We start from the raw sequence: 23,743 nt of genomic DNA on the forward strand, positions 1-23,743 counted from the left end.
AAAAGAAAAGTCTTTACACTAACCTGTTATTTTAATAGGAAATTAGGTGCAATTTTAATTAAAATAATTAAGTATTATAGATCTTCTGACAGCTTGCCCTGCAGCATCTGGTTCTGGCTGAAGTGCATATTGGTCGATATCATTCACATCCACAGCATCAGGGTGAAACACATCTCCAACTTCTATTCCAAAGTTGTGCAGAATTGCAGCAGCCACAATAACATTCCCGCACTTGTTTGGTTTATATCGCATTGTTTTAGTGAGAATTTGAAAACGTTTCTTCCAAACACCGAATGTACGTTCAATTACACACCTTGTAGCAACATGGGCTCTATTGTAGCGTCGTTCGGCTCCCGTGTGTGGTCGAAACACAGGAGTCATAAGATGCTTGGAGAGAGCATATCCACTATCTCCAACAAGCAACCCATCATATTGTCCATTTTCGAATTCTGCAGCAACTCTACTATTGTCCCAAATGCGTGCATCATGCGTAGACTCCGGCCAACGGCTTACCACGTTCAAAATCTTCATATTGGCATCACAAATGATTTGTGTATTGATAGAAAAGAAATTTTTACGATTTCTGTATAGTTCTGCATGTGCTCCAGAAGGACAAAGTATGGGTATATGTACACAATCTATGGCCCCGATGACATTTGGGAATCCACCAATTCGATAGAATTCCCTTTTGTTCCTTGATATATTTTCCTGGTTCTGTGGCATGGACACATACAGTGGCTTTAAGGCAATTAAACTGTTTATAACACTGTTGAAAGCTCTTCCAGCAGTAGTACGATGGATGTTAATGAGATCCCCTGCTACGATTTGATAAGTACCAGTGCGAAAGATTCGCAATCCACAAAGAAGTTGCAGCCTAGGAGACAAAGCACGGTTCCTGTCAGAATTGTGCTGCAGTAAAGGCTCTAACATACCAAGCAGCGACTCAAAAGATTCCTTACGAAACCCGAACCGCTCTTTGAAATCATTGTCGCTATACATCGCAAATGGGTCTCTTCTCTCCATTAAAACCCTCATTCTTGGGATGTCTACCTCTTCCTCCATCTCCATATATTCTTCGTAGTCCAGGTAATCCATCGAATTCGATATTAACACGCAGAAACCAAAGAACACACCTTACTCTCTAACTTTACTCCTACTACTGCTTAGGAGTAAATTTTAGCCTTATTTACTCCTTAAGTTACTAATTTAGTAGCGTACTCTTTGATGGTGCTCTCCACTAGTTATGGAGTAAATAAATTTACTTCTGTAGTAAATGAAAAATTTACTCCTATAGTAATTTACTCCTTTAGTTCAGTACTCTCGACTGGAAGTCGCCGATTTCCTTCTCTTTTAGTAAATTACTATTTTAGTTTCACTTACTCTTGGTTGGTGCTCGCCACCCTAAGTATTCCATCTAACAGTCCTACGGCAAATGAAATGTTTTTCTTTATTTTTCTTTTATGTTTCTCGCTTTTCAGCTTCCTCTTTTAACTCCCAATATTATAATTTTAATTTCATCGACTCGTTGTGTTCTTCCTGTTTCTACTTCTTTCTTCCCTTCCGTTTCGACTTACATGATGATATGAAGAGGAAAATTTTTTGTTCGTGTCCAAATCAGTTTTCCTTCCTACGTGGAATGCCGGCTAATTGTGCCAAATTTAGAATGTGTCTTATACGTTCAAGTGGTTATTATTTTATTCACAGCAGAAATTGATTAGAATTTGAAATTTTACTTTTTTGCAATTTTGCATTCAAGACACACATTATGCAGAAATGCAATAAATTATAGAGATGTTCTAGGGATATCAACCAGGTGAAGTGCGACGATAGAGTCGACGTTTCAAGAACTGACACCGTTCTCGTCTTCAGGGTGATTATACTGACACCAGTTCGTGTGTATATATATAGGAGAGGTAAGGGGGTTGGACTTAAGAATCAGTGTCTCTGATTGGATGGCCTATAGCTTGACACTGATTGGTCGTATTCATATATTCTTTCTTTATGACTGGTGCCGATGTCTGGGTAAGGTTAAATCCTTTACCCCTGTTGATATTGTTGGGTTCTTGTATTATAGTAAGAGATTGTTTAATTATCCTATCCCAGTGGTTTGAGCTCTTTAAAATAATTTTCGTGTCTGAAAATAATATTTTTCACACTTTTTCATTTTATATTATTTATTTTCTACAAATTTCCTTTGTAATAGGAAAGTAATTAGCATGTTAGCCATAAAATTCAGTATGCCGAAATATCAATTATTTTCATGCATTTGTGTCGGAGAGAGTAAGGCAACCTATTTTGCCTTATACCTTATAATGGCTTTAGTAACCCTTAATGCAGGTTTTTAGACCTGATTCCGTTTCGTCTTATTTCACCTAGCTTCGTAATTGTTTTTAATATGCGGGGTCAACACCAAATTTTTTGATTATTCTTGTTAGAGTCGAATTCGGAACCACGCTCACATCACGTAGGATAATATCCTGATGAAGGAAATGGTTTTAAGTAGCCCATATAGGAGGGAGACATGTCAGTCTATTCTGCTTATAGAGATGATCATCCGCGCAGTGACTTTACCTTTGAAAGTTCCTTCTTAAAATGTTTCCTGAGTACCCTCTAATTTTCTTACGTTGTTTCGGGGGGCACGGTGGTTCAGAAGTAAAGCGCTTACTTCTGGTGGATGGGATTTTTGGTCCCGGTCAAATAAATTTGTGGTGGACAACATGTTGTCCATGTTTTTTTTCGGAGTACTTCCGTTTCCCCTCAATTTTCATCTGACCAATTCCATCATTATTCACTTGCTTTAATCCTCGTTTCCCTTAGCCTAACGGGCATAATCATGGGCATAAAAAAAGAAAAAAGAAAGAAAGAAAGAGTAGTGGTTTTCATAACCTAGTTTGATCGACTAATCCTCATAAACATGATTTAGATTTTTTTAAAGTAGTAGCTTTCAGAAAAATTAAACTGCACAATTGTGCATGTTCGGCCGGTGTTGTATGTATTTTTTTTCTATCTATCTGCACAATTGTGTAGGTCAGTGCTGAAAGGGTTAAAGATGGCTATTAACAAGCAGGAACAAGACGTTAAATTTTGAATAACTTATTTAGCGTGAGATGAACGAAAAGAAAGTTTACGTGCTATATATATATATATATATATATATATATATATATATATATATATATATGGTTAACATTTACAATAGGAAGACATCACATATTTTTGCACAAATAACGAAATTGATACGTCTACGATAGGCGGGTTACGTCGCTTGCGTCAGTGCATGTGAACTGTAAAACTTTTGTGAAAAGTTGGTATGTCAAAAACGATAAGATAATATTATACAATACGATATCCTAAGAATGGCTGATATTAATCCAAGTTGGCATTGTTTAATGCAGGATGGTATCCAGTTGAGAAGTTAAATATATGAGGCGTGGCACTTCGGGTTTGGCTAATCACTGAGTGAATGAGTTTCGTATATTTTTAAATGTATACTAAAGTTTAAAGTGAAGTAAATATTTTACTTTTTGAGTCTTTAATGTTTGCTACTAAAATTACTCAGTGAAAATTACTATGAAAACTTCAAATGATGGTCACGTTTTTTTCAAATATTTGACTCTTTCTCATTCACAATTCCTCGAACGTGTGGTCTCTATCTTGTACCGGCTTGTAACCAGCGGAACAAACACCTGATCACGAGGGTGCTACCTCTGCATCAGAATGTGCAGAAAACCAATGCCTAACTTTAACTTCGAAATTTTTACAGATCGTTCAGTAAATTCAACCGGGAGCAAGCTTATGCTTATTGTCCCTGGTTTAGAATTTGTGCAGGATCTTGATCTTAACTCGTACTTTGATGAGATGTGGACTAGTTTCAAGACGAATTTATGCGAAGAAAATATACCTTGACATAGATAGTATAAACAAAATGTATACTTTCTTCGAAATTCGATGGTAAAATCGGGAATTTTTTTTTCAGAATTTAATTTAAATGTTAATTATTATTATTATTTTGTAATTTCTACGTTGTAAGGGTTTATAAATGTGCAGTTTTCATGACAACATTAGACATATAGTATTATGTAAATTTTATTCCTCCAAGTTTGTGTTTAAAGAAGGTGTATTATGTTTAACGCCGTTAAAAGTACGTAGATATACGACGTGAAGAGTGTCCTTAAGTGTTCTTCCGTGAGTACTGTATTGTAGTGACGCGAAAATGAAACAGGTAATATTAATGTGAATTACGGAGGAAGAAATAGTGATTCTTCATTATTTTTTCCCAAAAAGTACGAGGATATACTTTTCCATATAAGTAAAGAACCACGTTCGGAAAGAATAAAGTCGTTGCTTGAAAGAGAAATGATTGAATTACTTTGTTTCCCAGTAAGTAGTTTTTAAGTGGAATACTAGAAGCTTTTTTACTGTTTTTGACATTGCTCCTGTTAAAACATCTAAAGAAGTGTATAAGTTGATTTGAAGTTTACAGCTTAGTTTCTCAATATCTACTTGAAAATGTAGGTTTCGTAAAATTTCTTGTATGCTAGCAAAATTGTGATCACTTGAGTTCTGTACATGCGTGGTGGAATTCTGTACATTGCCTATTAATTTTATATCATATGGTAAATTTATGTATTAAGAAATTTGCGGAAGTTGCCCGTTTTCATCTCCTAAGGCGTAGATCACTTACTCACTGGTATTGAGTAAAGTTTTTTTTTATGACAAATTTCACCTCCTAAACATGAGCCACTCATCAGATATGTAAAATTTAAATCTGTTCTGTCACTCGTAGGATCTTCATTCTAGTGACAGTAACGTAAGAAAGGAAAAAAGTTTTCTAAATGAGATACATGTCTGGCTAACTGCAGTATAAAATTTAATTTCAATCGATTCAGCCATTTCTTTAGCTAATGCTAGATTAGGTTGATGTCAAAATTGTGTACTGAGGTGTAAAATGCAGGTTGTTCGTCTTCTCTCTCTTAAATGTTGTATTTCCGAAAACACTGCTGCACGCGACAATTTTTTAAAAGTAACAAAGTTAGTGTGCCAACTGTCCTTTTTCTATCAAGAGAGACCAGTCAGATTATAATTTTTCACGTACAAATTTAATCCTTTTCCCGTCTTTATGATACCCATTTGAATGAACGTAACGTAATAAAATGCCACATACATATAGGCGCTCAACATATCAAATAATTTATTTCAAACAGTCCAGCTTCCTGTCTTTTATAATGTGATGCATAAAAAATTTCTTCAATTTTTCGGAATTCAAAATGTAGCATTTATCTTCACACGCCCTTTCTACTTTTAACGTAGAAACAATAATGACTAGAGTTTCACGATGCTAATAACACTCCAGGGACATTGCAAACACCCTGTAATAGCAGGATTACAAACCCACTATATATTTCGATTTCAGCGAATGGCATTACACCAGGTTATGAGAAATTTAAATTCTATGTTTTGAGCACAAACGTACAAGCACTAGTAATAATCTAAGGGTGACGAGGGTGCTAATGTTTGGCCACATTACCTTAACGTGGAATTCTGGAATCCTAATATCATGTATTTCAAAAAATAGAGCTCACTAAATTATGGTCTCTATATATTTAAATACATTTTTGTAGCAAAGCTTTTATAGTTACATATTCTACATTTTATAGTTACATCTGCATATTCTAGAAATTAGTTAATTATATGCCTTACTGTTCAATGATATTCAGTTATTTTTATTGCAGTTATTTTCCTTGAAACGTACAGTAGAATACTTTCTACATGAAAGTTTAGTTGAAAGCTTTCGTTTAAATTTGGGTAGTTGCACAGGTGTCTCTTAAAGGAACTGAGTCCCTTTCCCGAAATCCCCACGTTTAAGTAAGTTTTGCCAAATTTTATGGCAACTTTAAAACTTTTAATACCATTATTACTATTATTATTATTACTGAAGGATTGTTAATTTAATGGTTCACCCTGTTCCACCCACCTCCCGCTTTGTAGACATTGTGCTGAACAAACAACGTGCGTGTAGGTTTTCTCCGGGTTCCACTTCCTCCCACTTTCTTTATTCCAATATTTCTTTCATTCTCGTCATCGAAGTCTTCTGTAGGTTAGGCGGCATAACCATTACTTAAAAACAAATTTTTCTTACGGGTCTTGTGAGTCCATTATCCCTACTTTCTACATGAAATTTGGATCGAAACTTTCCGTTATAACGTGTAGCTAGTTGTAGGGACGTATGCAGAGGGTATGTCCTGATGATCCAGACACTTCTCTCCAATCCCGACTATTTTGTAAATTTTGCCTTTTGCTAGGTCGATTTTACAGATATATGTGCTCTCTTATGAAATTTGTTTTCTATATTATTATTATTATTACTGAATATTTGAGACCTCAATATTACGTCCTATTCCAATGCAAATAACCATACTGAAGTTAAGAAAAATGAAAAGAATTTTCTTGGATCCTCTATAAGGATGGATTGCCTTATAAGAGATACTTTGGAAGGAAAAGAGGGGGAAAGAAGGTGTCAGCTACTGGCAATATGAAAATCGAACCTTCGGAAGTGTTAACAGAAACTAAGTAGGATTTGTCTTCATCACCATACATAGTAACACCCTTTCTTTGGGTAAAAGACATTGGATTATGTGTGCGTTATATTGATATTTTATGAAAATATGCAACCAAATATAAAAAAAGAATAGTTCCCATTTACCAATTTTTGTTGAACGAATATATGGAACGTGTTGAAAATGGGGAACAAAAATATTATTATTATTTGTAGTAAAAGGGGAAGAATTCTGAATCAATTACACAATGTCGTTTTAGACAAATTTATGACTTATACTTGCCCTGAAGGTGACCCGTTTGTATTCATTAATTGTTTGTGAAACACGCAAAGTTTTCAGAAAGTAGGAATCGAGATTGTAGACTGTGACGTCATATAATTAGTTTTTCCTCTGTGAAGGAAGTCGTTTGAATTCTAACTTGTAAGAATGTGAGGAATTGACTTTTTTCCTGTTATTATACACCAGAAATATCATAATTTTAAATTATAAATTTTTTCTTAATATCCTCGCAGGGAATCGAATCGTGGTCCCCTAACTCACGAAATGAATGCTCAGGCCACTACCCTAAGAATTCTCTTTTAAGTAAGAGTCAAGAAACACTCGTCTATGTAGCAAATTGCAAACGTTTACGAATCCAATATTTTATTAACAATGAAACACTGATTTCGGTCATGATAAAATACTGTAGTCGAGAGAATTCAAGTTTAAATTTAAAAAAAAGACCGAAAGTATATCCGTAACTTATCTCATTTATATTCGGTTGTTCTCGTTTCACAGATATTTCCAGTAACCTTGAACGACAGGGACACGAACACAGATACAACGAGCTCATTTAATATTTCAAAGCCTCTCCCACCGGGTATCAAAACTGAGACTCCGCCTATTAAACTATATGATGGTTGGGGTATCTGGTTCGTTCCCAAGGCAAGTAAGCTTGAGACGGACAACATTGTGCTCGTGGGTTTTCTCAGGACACTCCCACTTTCTCATTCCACCAATTCGTCCATCATGATTCACTTGCTTTAATCCTACTCTTTCTCAACCTAACAGGCATAATCGTTGGACATTAAACGTAAACATTATATTTTCAAGCTGTTAACCCAAAAGAATCCGAACCGAAAAACAGTTGTACTTTCTATTGCTCACTAACGTGTTTTCACAATATATATATATGTAAAGGAAAACTTTGAGGAATCGTAATTCCATTCAAAAGTGAAACAGCAGACTCAAAATATCTTAACCTAAAACGAAACCATTATATATCGTTTGGAACTTTGAAAATATATGCTGATATTCTTAAAAGTGGCAATATAGTGTCTCTTCAAACAAAACTGAACCAAATTACTGTTCGTTTTCTGAAATAAAATTACACATTCTGTTTCAAGTTGAAACCGAACCCAAACCAGTTAACCTAAAGATGGTCTTAGTGAATGAAACCTTGACCCATGACCCACGACCCACCACTCACCGTGAACCTCTGACCCACTCCGACCCACCAATCACCATGAAGCACTCACATCAAAACGCATCATCATTAACCCTGACACATGATGCACGGCCTCTTTACCGACTAAAGGGTTTACACTTGAGAAACCAAGTTGTGAAATTCTAACTAATCGGAGTTTGAATTTCTACCATCAATCGGTCAAACACCATTCTGTTACAACAACGATGGATCTGACCTTTACGATATAAAATGGTAAAGTGTTTGTCGTGGGTAAAATTACGATGAATTTCAATTAAATTGTCATGATCTAATTATTTCCTTGTTGATTTATCGATACTTTTCAATGGAAAATGGATTACATTTTTAAGTCCCAAATCAAGGGCTTTAGAGCAACACACAGAAGCTTATATTACAAATTTTATCTCGTTTTTTCTCACAACTTTATCGGTTGATTGCCTTGTGCTGTAAGCGCTCCATACAAAAAAACAAGCTTCAGCAATTAATGTAGTAGAAACCGCTTGGTAACCAGGGGTGGATCCTGGGGGGAGTACGCCCCACAGAAGAAGAAAAGGTCCTCAGAACAAGAAATTTCCTTATTTTGTATATAAAAATAAATCCCAGAGTTTAAAGCTCTTAAATGTAGCTCTATGTGTCAGTATTACAACCCACCGCCCCAGGAGAACTTCGTCCTGGATCCGCTCGTGATGGTAAGCATATATGGATATATGATGCAAAGCTCGATTGTTTGTGTCTCAACTAATATCGATCGTTTTCGATTATTTTTACAAACTAACCCAGTATCAATTTACCATATTTACAAAGTGGCGACCCTCGCAATAAAGGAGTTTAGAAAATGGTAGGAGATGTTCTGTTAATTTTCAATAAAGAGTTAATATAGTGAATTTCAGCTCCGTAAGTTGAACGGCTTGTAAGTTTTTTTCGCAAAAATTCGGATTTCCACTATACTTTAGGATATTATTATAATGAAAGCAATATGATAACGTCCAAGTTTCAATCAAGGCCTAACTATATACCGAAGTTCATTTCATTTGACTTCAATTTGGCCGTAAGGATTAGGCACACTAGTTACTCCTTTCCTTATATATTAATTTATATATCGCAGATTCAGAAATGTATTTTTTGCTGTAGTTAGTTCCTCTAAAAACTCATAGTTTCGAAGTAGTTCGAGTAGTAGTATAAGTCCTAATTGTATTATTACAATTACAAATATCAATATCCAAGAATACCTCAAGCTCTTTTTTCATGTAGAGATACTCATCTGAGGTAAGTAAACAGAAACAAGTGAAAAAGGGAAATGAAAGCCTTGAAAGTAAAACCTAGACAAATTCTCCCGTGTTCAGAAACATAATTTTAAATCAGGCTCAAACCTAGTCATAGGAGGTGGTTAGTTGCAGTTATCAGTTTCTCGCCACGTAGGATATATAAATACAGCAGAAATAAAATAACTGTTACTGTCGGTCTTCGTAGTTGTGCGTATTGGCGCAATGTGCTAAAAATTAAAATTTCTTTTGGCGGGGGTTCAAGCCAGGCCAAGAATTTTTCTATTTTTATAAAAAAAAATTACTCAAATTGTGATTTACTTACGTGTGCAGTTTTGCTATACGATTCTACTGTATAAGTAGAAGAACAAGAAGACGAAGAAGTGGTAGTAGTAGTAGGAACGGATTAGAAGCCCCGCTCATTTTGTTCCGCCTTGCCTGCCATGGTATAAATATTACCTCAACTGCTTCTTCAATTTTCTTCAGCCCCAACAAAGTGGCAATTTTCTTCTGTTACCACTATAATACACAATACATACACCAGAAGGTTTGGACCAGGTCCGCAACCAGCCACAGAGATTTAGGAGGTCCATGAATATTTTAAGAGGGGAACAAGTGATAAAAATTATCTTACACATATCTAAATAGTGTTTCCTGTGTTGAGGTCTGCAGGTGCCACGGAAAGTTTAGGGGCCCACGCCCCCTATCTTCCCTCTGGTCGGGCCTGGTTTGGAGAATCACAAACTGCAACGAATGAGAAACGTTTTTAGTTTCTATGGTTAAAATCGAGTGTTAAAAGAAACATGCTGTTCAGACGGTGCTGTCTACAATACAGTGAGCAGAGTGGGTCTGTGCGTGGAGGGCCGCAGTGGGCCATGGTGAGTGATGAGTCGCAGTGGATCACATGCTGTTGGCCCACACCACTGACTTGCTGGCTCACAAACTTACAACAGCTCTAGCACTTTTCAGAATATCCGTACATATTTTGGAAAAGTTCCAAACGATATGTGATGGTTTTAACTTAGATTAATGTATTATGGGCCTTCTGTTTCACTTTTGAATGGAATTACGTTTCGCCATGATTTTTTCTACATTTTTTTAAAAAAAGCGTTAATGAGCAATATAAAATTCAACTGTTTTTCGATTTGGATTGGTTTGGGTTAACAACTTGAAAATGAAACGTTACGTTTAATGTCCGACGGTTATACCGGTTTGGTTAAGGAAGGCTATGATTGATGCAAGTGAACTATGATGGACGAATTGGTGAAATGAAAATGTGCGAATGGCCGGAGAAAACCCACGAACTCGATGTTGTCCGTCTCAAGCTTACTTGCCTTGGGAACGAACTATGCACCCCAGCCATCAGATAATTTAGTAGGCGGGGTCTCAGTTTCGATTCCCGATGGGAAAGTCTTTGAAATATTACATGTCTTCGATGTATCCCTGTTCAGGTTAACTGGAAATACCTGTAAAACGAGAACCGAATATAAATAGATACATTACGAAGCTAATTTCGGTACTTGTTTTAAAATTTAAACGTGAATTCTCTGGACTACAGTGTTTTATCATCAATAAAATATTGGAATCTTAAAGGTTTGCAATTTGCTACATAGGCGAGTGTTTCTTGACTCTTACATAAAAAGAGCAGTCTTAGGATAATGGCTTGAGCATTCGCTTCGTGAATTAGGGGTCCGCGGTTCGATTCTCTCCGATGATATTCAGAAAAAGAATATAACTTAGAATGTTGATATTTTTGATGTATAATAAAATGAATAATAGTCAATTTCTCTCGTTCTTAAAAGTTAGAGTTCAAACCACTTCGTTCACAGGGAAAAAACTAACAACATGACGTCACAGTCTACAGTCTCGATTACTACTGTCTGAAAACTTCACGTGTTTCGTAAACAATTCGTGGATACAAACGGCTCATCAATCAGGCGTAGTATGAGTCATGAATTTAACTGAAACGTCATTGTGGAATTGTTTCTAAATTCTTCCCCTGTTACTACAAATAATATTTTCGTTCGCCATTTTCTACACGTTCCATATATTCGTTCAACGAAAATTGGTAAATGGGAACTATTCTTTTTATATTTGTTTGCATATTATGTTAAAATATCAATATAAATCATACATAATCTAATGTCTTTTACCCAAAGAATGGGTGTTACATCGAAAGGGTATCGTGATAAAGACATATCCTACTGAGTTTCTGTTAAGGCTTCCGAAGGTTCGATTTTCATATTATCCAGTAGCTGACACCTTCTTTTCCCTCTGTTTTTTTCCCACAGTATCTCTTATAAGACAATTCATCCTTATAGAGTGTCCAAAAACTTTATTTTCATTTCCTTATCTTCCGTATGCTTATTTGCACTGGAATAGGACTTAATATTGAGGTCTCAAATAATCAGTAATAATAGTAATAATATAGATGACAAATGCGGTATGAAAACACATTATATTAAAATCTGTAAAATCGCCGTATCGTTAGGTAGAAGTTACAAAATAGTCGGGATTGGAGAGACGTGTCAGTACATATCCTCTGCATACGTCCCTACAACTATCCAAATATTAAAACAAAAGTTTAGAGGGAAATTTCGTGTAGAAGTCAGGGATCCTGAACTCCGAAGAGCCGTAAGAAAATTTGTTTTTAAATTATGGTTATGCCGGCTAAGCTACAGAAGACGTCGATGATGAGAATGAAAGAAATATTGGAATAAAGAAAGTGGGAGGAAGCGGAACCCGGAGAAAACCTATACACACGTTGTTTGTTCAGCACAATACCCACTACCCGGGAGCTGGGTGAAACAGGGTGAACCAACACTTCAGTAATAATAATAATAATAATAATAATAATAACAATAATAATAATAATAATAATAATAATAAGGGTACGTTTTAAAGTTGCAAACCTTAATTAAATGTAGGGATTTCGAGGAAGAGGTTCGATACCTTCATGAGATACCTCTGCAGCTACTCAAAAGCTTTCCACTAACGTTTCATGTAGAAAATATTCCAGTGTACGTTATAAGGAAAATAACTGTATATAAAAAGCTGAATATCTTTGAAGAGTAAGTCATGTAATATACTAACCGTTAGAGTTTGCACATGTAATTATAAAAGGTTTGCTACAAAAATATATACACAGACCATAATTCAGTGAGCTCTGAAATAGAAAGTAACATAACAACGTGTAAGATTGATTTAAGAGAGCATTTGTTACTTAAAAAGGGGCAAACATTATTTCGAGAAATGAGATAAAACGATAAATGTTTACGTTAATTTTTGTCTCGTCTCGATTCTCATCTCCAAAGCGAGACGATGATTTGAGTTAGCCTTCTCCCGTGTCGAATGTTAAGTCTCATCCCGATATTGTTTGGTTTTAGTATCGAGTTAAGAAATTCCTCTTGTCATGATCAACATTAAACAAAACCGAAATGCATTTTTTTGCTTAATATGACGTTTCTGCTTGTAATGGTATGACCTGAGCGAGCATAAGTTTCTAATTTTTAATCTTCTACGAGATAATTATTAATAGTATTATTATTCCTGTAGATTTGATAGTTCAAGTATTGTAACATCCGAGTATTGAAATTTCTGAAGATAATAAAACGTGTGTCATCGCCGATCAATCGCCATCAAAATTCCTGAAGGAAAAAAAATGCTCGACCTGGATTCGATCCAGGAACATCCCCATTACTGGTCAAGCGGTTTGACCACTGAACCACGATCACTATGCGGCAAGTGATTCGTCCTTAGTCGATTACGTTATGTTTCTGTGCCTCCGCTTGAAAAGTTTTGTTACTTTTCTTCGTTTCAAAAAGTATTTCGTATTTCTTTTGTAATGATATAAGTGAGTAATCTTCGGCAGAGTTTCCATTATTAGCTTGGGTTATTCTTAAACCTTTGGTTCACACTGTGTTTCTTCAGCACACGAAACTACAGATATAACAGATTTAATTCTCATAGTGTGCACATGTTTCGAAGTAGTCGCCATTACCTGGCCAAAGATTTATTTCCGCTAGTATACAAATGATAGTTCAATTTGACACATTAAGACAAATTGCATTCTCTTCTTTAAGAGTAAATATATATGAATACTTCTCAATGGTACTCCGTTTCATATTTCTAACGTATTTCATTTAATACAACAAAAATAAACTTAATTTTTTCATGAAATATAGCGAATGATTTCATTTTTTGTTGATACTTAATTATTGTCTCCATTCACATTTCCTTGTTCGTTGGAATTGTTGCAGGCGCGATAGCGTATTTGCTTTTCAAGGAGAAGAGAATACGTTTCTTACATCAAAAGAAGCCATTTCTTATTCAGATGAGGAATCTTATACTTCGAAGCAGTTTGACAAAGGATTTAATCGATCACGTTTGTCAAGACATACGTTAAGACAGGCAAGTGAAAAGCCTCAAACGTACCAAAAGTGTGATAAACGCTTTAGTCGAAGTTCATCTTTCTCGAACGGTAATTTAGTGCAAACAGGTGAGAAATCCCACACCTCCGGAGTGTGCGCAAAGAAATTAAGTGTGTGTTCTTGTTTGGGTAAGCATATGTTAATCCACACAAGTGACAAGCTACACACATGCAAAGAGTGTGGTAAGGCATTTAATCAACGTTCACGGTTGGTTAGACACATCTTAATCCACACAGGAGAAAAACCTCACAAGTGCGAAGAGTGTGGTAAGGCATTTAATACACGTTCACATTTGGCTACACACATGTTAATCCACACGGGAGAAAAGCGTTACACATGCGAAGAATGTGGAAAGACATTTAATGGACGTTCAAGTTTGGCTACACACATGTTAATCCACACAGGAAAAAAACCACACAAATGCGAAGAGTGCGGTAAGGCATTTAATACACGTTCAATTTTGGCTACACACATGTTAATCCACTCAGGAGAAAAGCGTTACAAATGCGAAGAGTGTGGTAAGGCATTTAATCGACGTTTCAGTTTGGCTACACACATGTTAATCCACACAAAAGAAAAACATCTCAAGTGCGAACAGTGTGGTAAAGCATTTAATCAACGTTCAAATTTGGCTAAACACATGGTAGTTCACACAAGAGTAAAACATCATAAATGCGAGGAGTGTTGTAAGGCGTTTTATCTCCGTTCAAGTTTGGCTACACACATGTTAATCCACTCAGGAGAAAAGCATTACACATGCCAAGAGTGTGGAAAGACATTTAGTTTACGTTCAAAAATGATATCGCACTTGTTAAACCACACAGGAGGAAAAGATCACAAATGCGAACAGTGTGGTAAGGCATTTAATCAACGTTCAAATTTAACTACACACATGTTAATACACACAGGAGAAAAACCTCACAAATGCGAAGAGTGTGGTAAGGCATTTAATACACGTTCAAATTTGGCTACACACATGGTAATACACACAGGAGAAAAACCTCACAAATGCGAAGAGTGTGGTAAGGCGTTTAATCAACGTACAAATTTGATTACCCACATGTCAATCCACACGGGAGAAAAACATCACAAATGCGAACAGTGTGGTAAGGCATTTAATCGACGTTCAAGTCTGGCTACACACATGTTAATCCACACGAAAGAAAAACATCACAATTGCGAACAGTGTGGTAAGGCATTTAATCAACGTTCACGGTTGGTTAGACACATCTTAATCCACACAGAAGAAAAACATCATAAATGCGACGATTGTGGTAGGGCATTTAGTCAACGTTCAAATTTGGTTAGACACAAGTTAGCCCACACAGGAGAAAAACCTCACAAGTGCCAAGAGTGTGGTAAGGCATTTAATACACGTTCAAGTTTAGCTACACACATGTTAATCCACACAGGAGAAAAACCTCACAGGTGCGAAGAGTGTGGAAAGGCATTTAATACGCGTTCAAGTTTAGCTACACACATGTTAATCCACAGAGGAGAAAAACCTTACAAATGCGAAGAGTGTGGTAAGGCATTTAATACACGTTCAATTTTGGCTACACACATGTTAATCCACACAAGAGAAAAACCTTACAAATGCGAACAGTGTTGTAGGGCATTTAATACACGTTCAATTTTGGCTACACACATGTTAATCCACACAGGAGAAAAACGTTACACATGCGAAGAGTGTGGTAAGGCATTTAATCGACGTTTCAGTTTGGCTACACACATGTTAATCCACACAGGAGAAAAACCTCACAAATGCGAAGAGTGTTGTAAGGCATTTAATACACGTTCAATTTTGGCTACACACATGTTAATCCACACGGGAGAAAAACGTTACACATGCGAAGAGTGTGGTAAGGCATTTAATCGACGTTCCAGTTTGGCTACACACATGTTAATCCACACGAAAGAAAAACATCACAATTGCGAACAGTGTGGTAAGGCATTTAATCAACGTTCACGGTTGGTTAGACACATCTTAATCCACACAGAAGAAAAACATCATAAATGCGACGATTGTGGTAGGGCATTTAGTCAACGTTCAAATTTGGTTAGACACAAGTTAGCCCACACAGGAGAAAAACCTCACAAGTGCCAAGAGTGTGGTAAGGCATTTAATACACGTTCAAGTTTAGCTACACACATGTTAATCCACACAGGAGAAAAACCTCACAGGTGCGAAGAGTGTGGAAAGGCATTTAATACGCGTTCAAGTTTAGCTACACACATGTTAATCCACAGAGGAGAAAAACCTTACAAATGCGAAGAGTGTGGTAAGGCATTTAATACACGTTCAATTTTGGCTACACACATGTTAATCCACACAAGAGAAAAACCTTACAAATGCGAACAGTGTTGTAGGGCATTTAATACACGTTCAATTTTGGCTACACACATGTTAATCCACACAGGAGAAAAACGTTACACATGCGAAGAGTGTGGTAAGGCATTTAATCGACGTTTCAGTTTGGCTACACACATGTTAATCCACACAGGAGAAAAACCTCACAAATGCGAAGAGTGTTGTAAGGCATTTAATACACGTTCAATTTTGGCTACACACATGTTAATCCACACGGGAGAAAAACGTTACACATGCGAAGAGTGTGGTAAGGCATTTAATCGACGTTCCAGTTTGGCTACACACATGTTAATCCACACAAAAGAAAAACATCTCAAATGCGAACAGTGTGGTAAGGCATTTAATCAACGTTCAAATTTGGCTACACACATGGTAACTCACAGAGGAGAAAAACATCATAAATGCGAAGAGTGTGGTAAGGCATTTAATCGACGTCAAATTCTGGTTAAACACATGTTAATTCACGCAGAATAAAAACATTACACTTGCCAAAATTGTGGTCGGGCCTTTTTTGAACTTCCAAGTTTGGTTACCCACATTTTAATCAACACGTGAGAAACATTACACATGCAAAGAATGTTGAGTGCATTTAATCGACGCTCCGGTTTGGCTACACATATTTTAATGCACACAGGAGAAAATTGTTATACATTCCAAGTCTGCTAAAGGATTTAGTCTACGTTCGTACGTCACAACACGCGTTACCCATAAAGGAGCAAAGCTAAGCACATGCCAAGGGTGTGGTAAGACGTTTAATCAACGTCCAAGTCTGGATAATCACCTGTTATTTGCACAAAAGCAAAACATTACGCATGCCAAAAGTGTGGTCGGGGATTTAAACGACGTTCAAATATGGCTACGCCCATCTTAATGCACACAGGGAAAAACATCATCAATGCGAAGAGTGTGGTTTGGCATTTAATCGACGTTCAAGTTTGGCTACACACGTATTAATACACACTGGAGAAAAACATCATAGATGCGAAGAGTGTGGTAAGGCATTTAATCACCGGTGAAATTTGGTTACATACATTTTAATCCACACAAGAAAAAAGCGTTACTTATGCCAAGAGTGTGGTTAGGCTTTTAATCGTTGTTCAGCTTTGGCTACACACATGTGAATGCACACAGGAGAAAAACATTACACTTGCCAAGAGTGCGAGAATGTATTTAATCGACGCTCAAATTTGGCTACACCCATTTTAATCCACAGTTAAGAAAATCGTTACACGTGCTAAGTCTGGTAAAGGTTTTAGTCCACGTTCGTAGGTCACAACACACATGATACCCATAAAGGAGCAAAGTTCAAGTTTGGCTAATCACATGTTTATTTGCACAAAAGCATAACATTACGCATGCCAAGAGTGTGGTGGGGGATTTAATCAACATCCAAATTTGGCTACACACATGTTAATCCACACGGCTAAAGTACTACTCATACCAAAAGTGTCAAAAGGCATTTAATGGACGTTCAGTTTTTGCTACAGACATGTTAATCCAAACAGAAGGAATATCTCACACGAACAAAAGATGTGGAAAAATATATAATTTACGCTCAAACCTTGCAAAACATTTCAATACACATAAATGAAAGAACATGCAAAGAGCGTAGCATGGCATTTACTCAATGTTCACACATGGCAAAGCACATGTTAATCCAGATAGAACAGAAATCTGAAACGGGCGGGAAGTGTAGAAAGATATTTGCTGGCAGTTCACATTTGTCAAATCTCATGTTAAAGCACACAGCTGAATAACCAGGCACATGTGGTGGGTGTCCAAAGGGATATAGTTTGTATTCTGCTTTAGCAAGTCATGCTACTAGACATAACAAAAGAATTAAAAGGATTTGTCGCACTCACAAGTTGTTAAGTTTTGGGAGAAATGTTAAGTGCACGATATATATATATATATATATATATATATATATACTGCAATAGAGGTCTACAATAGTATTACATATTAAACGGATCAGACGACGTTAAATCCTTCAAATGACGTATCTGCCCTTGGTAACGGAATGTAGGTCTAGAAGAGAAGTTGGTTAAGTTCGTATTTGGATGGAGATGTTACGGCAAATTCTACCCTGCGAGCGGCGCTTCTGCTTTGCCGCCACAGGGATTGCTGCATAGTGAAAAGATGACTGACGCCGAAAAAGGTTTCAGTGACGATTCCACAAGTGAATACTTATCTCAAGATATAGGCTTCGAATTAAACGCGAAACAAAAAGAAATCACATTTTGGCTTGCTCTGACGGCAGATCGGTCGTCCACCCTCCACTCCAAATTTGGGATTGTACTGAACCGGAAAAAAACGATGTCTTTGATAATATTCTAGCAGAAGATTGATATGTTTGAGACGCGAAATATTAGTTTAGGATGACACCTAATTTCGTAATCCAGATTTATAAATGGGAACACGGGCTGTTTTCCTAAAACTGGGAAAACAGGTTTCCTTGAAACATCTATCAAAAATGAGCGAAAGTGGAAAAGAAAAAAAAGATGATGTCGAACGCAGAAGGTCTGGCTTATGTTGTTTTGGCCAGAAACTCTTATGCCGGAGAGAAAATAAGAGTAACTCATCCTCCAGAGGAGTGAAAGATAAATGAGATAAAGTGGACAAGCAAACGGATTGAACAGGGAAGTACGTTGGTTACGCATTTGAGAATTTGTTATACAAGTATTCATGAAAATTTTCTCTTCTTTCTTCATATTCTGCACCTGATACATCATTGTATGTCAAAAGAGGTATGCTAGAAGTTTTAGACCTAGATCAGATAAGAGAACAAAGTTGTTTAGTGTTGTTCATGCTGGTGTCTGATTTTTTTGAAATATAGTCTAGGTATTTACTGGATCTCAATAGCTTTTTTATACAAAGTCCTACATCAGAAATTCCTTTTAAGATACATATTCATTTGGAAGTGAACGCCACAGTTCCCAAGCCTTTTTTCGGAATGTGTGGCGACTCTGTTTGCCGTGCCATGTTGGAAATTTCCTTGTATTTGCTTTTTTGAACAGTACGAAATCTTTATTGTTGTACTAGAAACATCGGCGAAAGAGTCCAGTGCCTCGTCTATTGTTCCATCTAGTAAAAGTGTCCATTGTAAAATAGGGATGGCCAAAAATTTTCGGATCCGGATGTCGGATCCAGTGAGATCCGGATCCGGACCTAGATCCAGATCTCGTATTCAAAACTCAGATCTCGGATCTGGGATCTCAGATCTTGATTTGTATCCAAACCTACATCTGAAATTGTGATGATAAAATTGAATACTAAAATTCGTCAAAACTTTTTTCGGATTCCTTAATATAGTAGGGGCCGCGGTGGCTCAGTGGTAGAGCGTTCACCTCTGGTGCTAGGGGTCCCGGGTTCGATCCCAGCCCCCGCCAAGTGAACTTTGGGGTGGACAAACACCGTGTGCGTAGGTTTTCTCGGGGTTTTCCCGTTTCCTCCCACTTTCTTCATTTCACCATTTCATTCATTATTCATCATCACCGTCTCCTTTAGCCTAACCGGCATATCCGAGGGACGTAAAACTCAAAGATTTCATTTTTTCATTTTCCTTAATATAGTAGGTTGCTGTGCTTTTAAATGTTTCCATAACACGTTTGTGCTACCTCTGTTCTTTAATTTATTTTAACCTTGCAATATTTACATGTTGCGCTTTCTTTTGAAGTCTCTTTAGTAAAATGTTTTCAAGTTTGACTTCTTCCCATTTCAGAGTATATTCAGATGTCTGAGAACTGATGTAAATTTTAACAAGTTCTTCTGTTTAGCTCCTCTTCGAAACTTAATGTTAGCTTCACATTGAAAATATTTATTTTATTCTTTAGAAAATAAACTTTCGTATTTTCTCATACACAAATGAAATATCTTTTAGATAAGGCCCTTCTAATTGCAGGAATACTAGACAAAACAATCTCTCTATTAATAGTAGTTTCTGACTCATTAGAGTCCAACTATCAACAAATGTAATAATGAATATCTTTCACTTCGAAGGTATATACAACATTAAATATAGACTGGTTGGCGTGGAACAACAGTAGACTTTTAAACATACACACGAGAATTTCAGGAAAGTGATATAGTTGTGTTCATTGTATGACTTTATTACCTAACTTATGTTTGCCCTTCTGAGGTCGGGAGTTTGTTGGAGTAAATATAAAAAAAATTTCTTTTATTTTTTCTTCACCCTCCAGGTTTCTTTAATCATACATTGCAGGACGTAACCAAAACATATCCATGTATCGTATCATTGAAGCGTTTTGTTTTTTGTATGTTAAAAGTGTTCAAAAATATTTAAAATATTCGCATTTGTTCATGTGATCTCAGGTTCGATTTTCGGTGGGAACATACAAAAGAAAGTTAAAAGCTGAAACAATATGAAAATAGTATTTAAAAGTCAAAAAAATTTATGTTAAAACTTTATGTATCTCTTGTGACTGTAAGGCTGTAGTTAAATTAACCTACATGTTTCGTGAAGATATTTACGTCGTTATTGTTTATATACTATAAGCTACCAAATACATCCAAAGAGACCACTTTACACTGTAGTAATCAACAGATGAAAACAACATTGGAAAAGGAATGAAAGGTCTCCAGACCCTTAGATCAAGGTACTAATCTAGCATTTCCCCAGTATAACTAAGGAACAACCCTGCAAAATCCTCAGTCAGGAGGTCTGGTCTCCGAATTCGAACCCGGTATTAACCAATTGCGAAGCATGAATCCTAACAAGTAGCCTGAACTCGCTCCGTATTATTATTATTATTATTATTATTTAATTAACGTAATGTTTTAAAATTAGAACAAATTAAACCCTACTTTCTTTATTGCTTATGTTATAGTTAATAAGACTACATGAGACATCAGTTCCCCACCAAGAAAGAATACTAGAACTGGAATTCAGGAAGCGGGGGTGAATAGATTAATGAGGATGAGGAAACTATGTACGATGCAAAAACTGAGTAATTATGACTTCATCACAGATATACTCACTTACATACGTCAATTAACATTTCTGTGATACAGGACACTCTTACTTTCTATAGTAGCAGGAAAATGGCCCGCTTTTGTAAACGAACACATTAAGCACGTGCGTATAGGTGCAATATGCGTGCAAAGAAACATAGGTAAAACTAGAAAAAAATAGGGTAATCTAGGGGAAAATGATAAACCGCCCTTCGACATAAAAAAAAGCTAAAAATAACTAAACTTAGAGCTACGAAAGACGCCGAGCGAATTTTATTGAAAAGATTGTTTTTCCTTAGTGATTAGTTGTGCTTACATTAACATGAATTAAAAAGAAAACAAGTAGCTAGCTCTGAGTTTCGCAAACTAGTTGAAAAGAAAATATTGGATAAAATTTAATAATAAATAAGGCATTTATGATAATTAAAAGAACTAAATTCTTGGCACGACAGTCGTTTGGTTCCTACTAGCGGGCTTTCGTTCAAAGTGGGGATGTGTAGTCAGCGTATCGACACCCGAAATCCCTAATGCCGACTTTCTAGACTGGAGTCCGTTACCTCTCACTTAAGATAAGTCCCCAATTGTCCTCACGATGCTGGGTCAACATCGAAATTGTTGAGTGCCTCCGGAAATTGAACCCATGACCACGGGCAGCGAAGGCACGCGCTTACCTCTGTTTTTTATATATAAAAAGGTAACAACTTTTTATCAGATTATTTAACCTGTTGAGCGCTTTGCACGGATTACACTGTAACCATTATGACACCACACACACATAGAAGTAAACGAGGACAGTTAAAAACACCTTTGCCCGAAGCGGGATTTGAATCCAAGACATTCACATAAAATGATCCACAGCCTAATGCCACAGACCACTCGACTTTGGCTGTCGGGTTTTCTCGGCTAATCCGTAGCACATTTAAAGTAACATTATTTTAAAAGTTGCTCCTAAATACTGACAATCTAAGTCTTATGTATCAAATATTTCCTGCGATAATACCATACACTCTTCGACTTCTATAGACGAAAAGCCATAGTTACCCACATTATCTAATACAGAAATAAGTTCTGATTCTCTAATAGCTGCTGATGGTGATAGTCAAGGTTCACCGAAGCATGAGCCCAAACCCAAACTGAGATATTGATGTCGCTGGAACGCCTGAAAGGTCATTGTGGGTAAGTGAATTGCCCACTTCTCAGGATGAAGGGCGATGGTGATGTGAAATGCGGGGCTGTCAGAGGTACTACATATGATAATTGGATTTATAATATTGTATGTTGCCATAAACCCTCTTCAAGAACATAACTGTTAATCTTAGCTTTGGAAATGTTACATAAGGAGTTTTATTGCTATCATTATGTTGCATTAGGAATTATCGGATTTTTTCTAACGCTTAACTTTTACATCTCTTCTGATTTACGAATATTTAAATCGCGATTATCCCCTTAAGGTAAATTAGTGCTATTTTAAATCATTTCGAACGAACTTTATATATGGTCAGTCTTGTTATATGGGAATAATTGAGACCAGAAGCTGTCTACAGGCTAAGCCCAAAAGAATCTTGGCCAAATGGGGAAATCTTCGGTTCAGTGTGAAAGCGTCCATAAGAACCAGCACTCTAATTAGTGGAATGTGCTTTGCTGGTTTTTCCTCGATGTGAAAGTACCTAACTTTATTGCTAAAAAAGAAAAGGCATTTATTTCAAACAAGTCGCCATTACAGATTTCGTATTTGAACATAACACTCATGAAAAGTCATGTTAAAGCGCGACTTGCCCCTGAAAAAGAACATTTATCTGTTTTTAGTTTCTTGTGTTCCCCAAAGTACATGCGGAATAAGTGCAAGTGCCTTCCGCTCGCATTACCTAGGCACAAACTCCTACGATCTTGGTACTAGCACATGCTTCGGTGTCCAGATCTGAAATATTTATCTTCCAGCCTGATTCTGTGTATGAATCGGAAATTTCAAATCTAGATAAGGGGCACCAAAATTCGTAGTTTATTCTCGGTGCTCATATTGTGATTTACTAAATAATTATTAAATCTAATTGTAAGGTATACACTTGATATTTTGAGCAGACTGAGCAAGATAAATATACGTAAAAACTAGTCAATACTTCTCTTAACTGTTTATGTTTCCTTAACTGTCAATGAAATAGGTGTATTGAAGAATTTTAAATATTCGAGTTTTGCTTTCCGGTTTCAAATATAAATGGGTGTGTATTTCATCTTGGCCCTGCAACCGGGTGGACCTAGATTCGACATTCGAACTCTCATCCGGATCAAATCAGATTTTTTTTAGTAAGGCAAACATTTGATGTTTAGTGTAAAATGAAGGAGACAAATAGACTTGTCAATATTCGTCTTAATTTACTGTTTTCTTCTTCACTGTCAGTACTTCGTGAAATTAATTTCGACGAATTTTAGATATTCAAGTTTATCACAATTTGGCTGGGATGTGGGTTTGGATAAGAATCAAGATCTGAGATCTGGATTTCGAACCCAAATCCGAGATCCGGACCCAGATCCGAAATCCGGCCATCCCTACTGTAACACCTGTAGTACTTTACAAATTTTACCCAAAGGAGCCTTCCTCCAGTCAGGTACAAGCTTTCTTTTTGAGTTGGATTACTGGTTGCTGGGGTTGAGAGTAAGATAGGGAACGGGGAACTCATGGTCTGAGAGAA

At 36.5% G+C, this 23,743-nt stretch overlaps 1 protein-coding gene across 3 annotated transcripts in view; it reads left to right on the forward strand.

Annotated features, from left to right (window-relative positions):
* Positions 1 to 18,956, forward strand: part of LOC145667982 (uncharacterized) — a 34,890-nt gene extending 15,934 nt beyond the window's left edge. For all 3 annotated transcript variants that reach the window (XM_081735411.1, XM_081735410.1, XM_081735409.1), the window contains one exon: positions 13,544 to 18,956. In XM_081735411.1, the coding sequence (XP_081591537.1) occupies positions 13,544 to 16,559 (3,016 nt within the window). In that variant the 3' untranslated portion in view covers positions 16,560 to 18,956. The remainder of the gene's footprint in view (positions 1 to 13,543) is intronic.
* Positions 18,957 to 23,743: the final 4,787 nt, after the last annotated feature.

This window comes from Thermobia domestica, chromosome 13, assembly GCF_964235325.1.
Source record: "Thermobia domestica chromosome 13, izTheDome1.hap1.1, whole genome shotgun sequence".
Lineage (NCBI taxonomy): Eukaryota > Metazoa > Arthropoda > Insecta > Zygentoma > Lepismatidae > Thermobia > Thermobia domestica.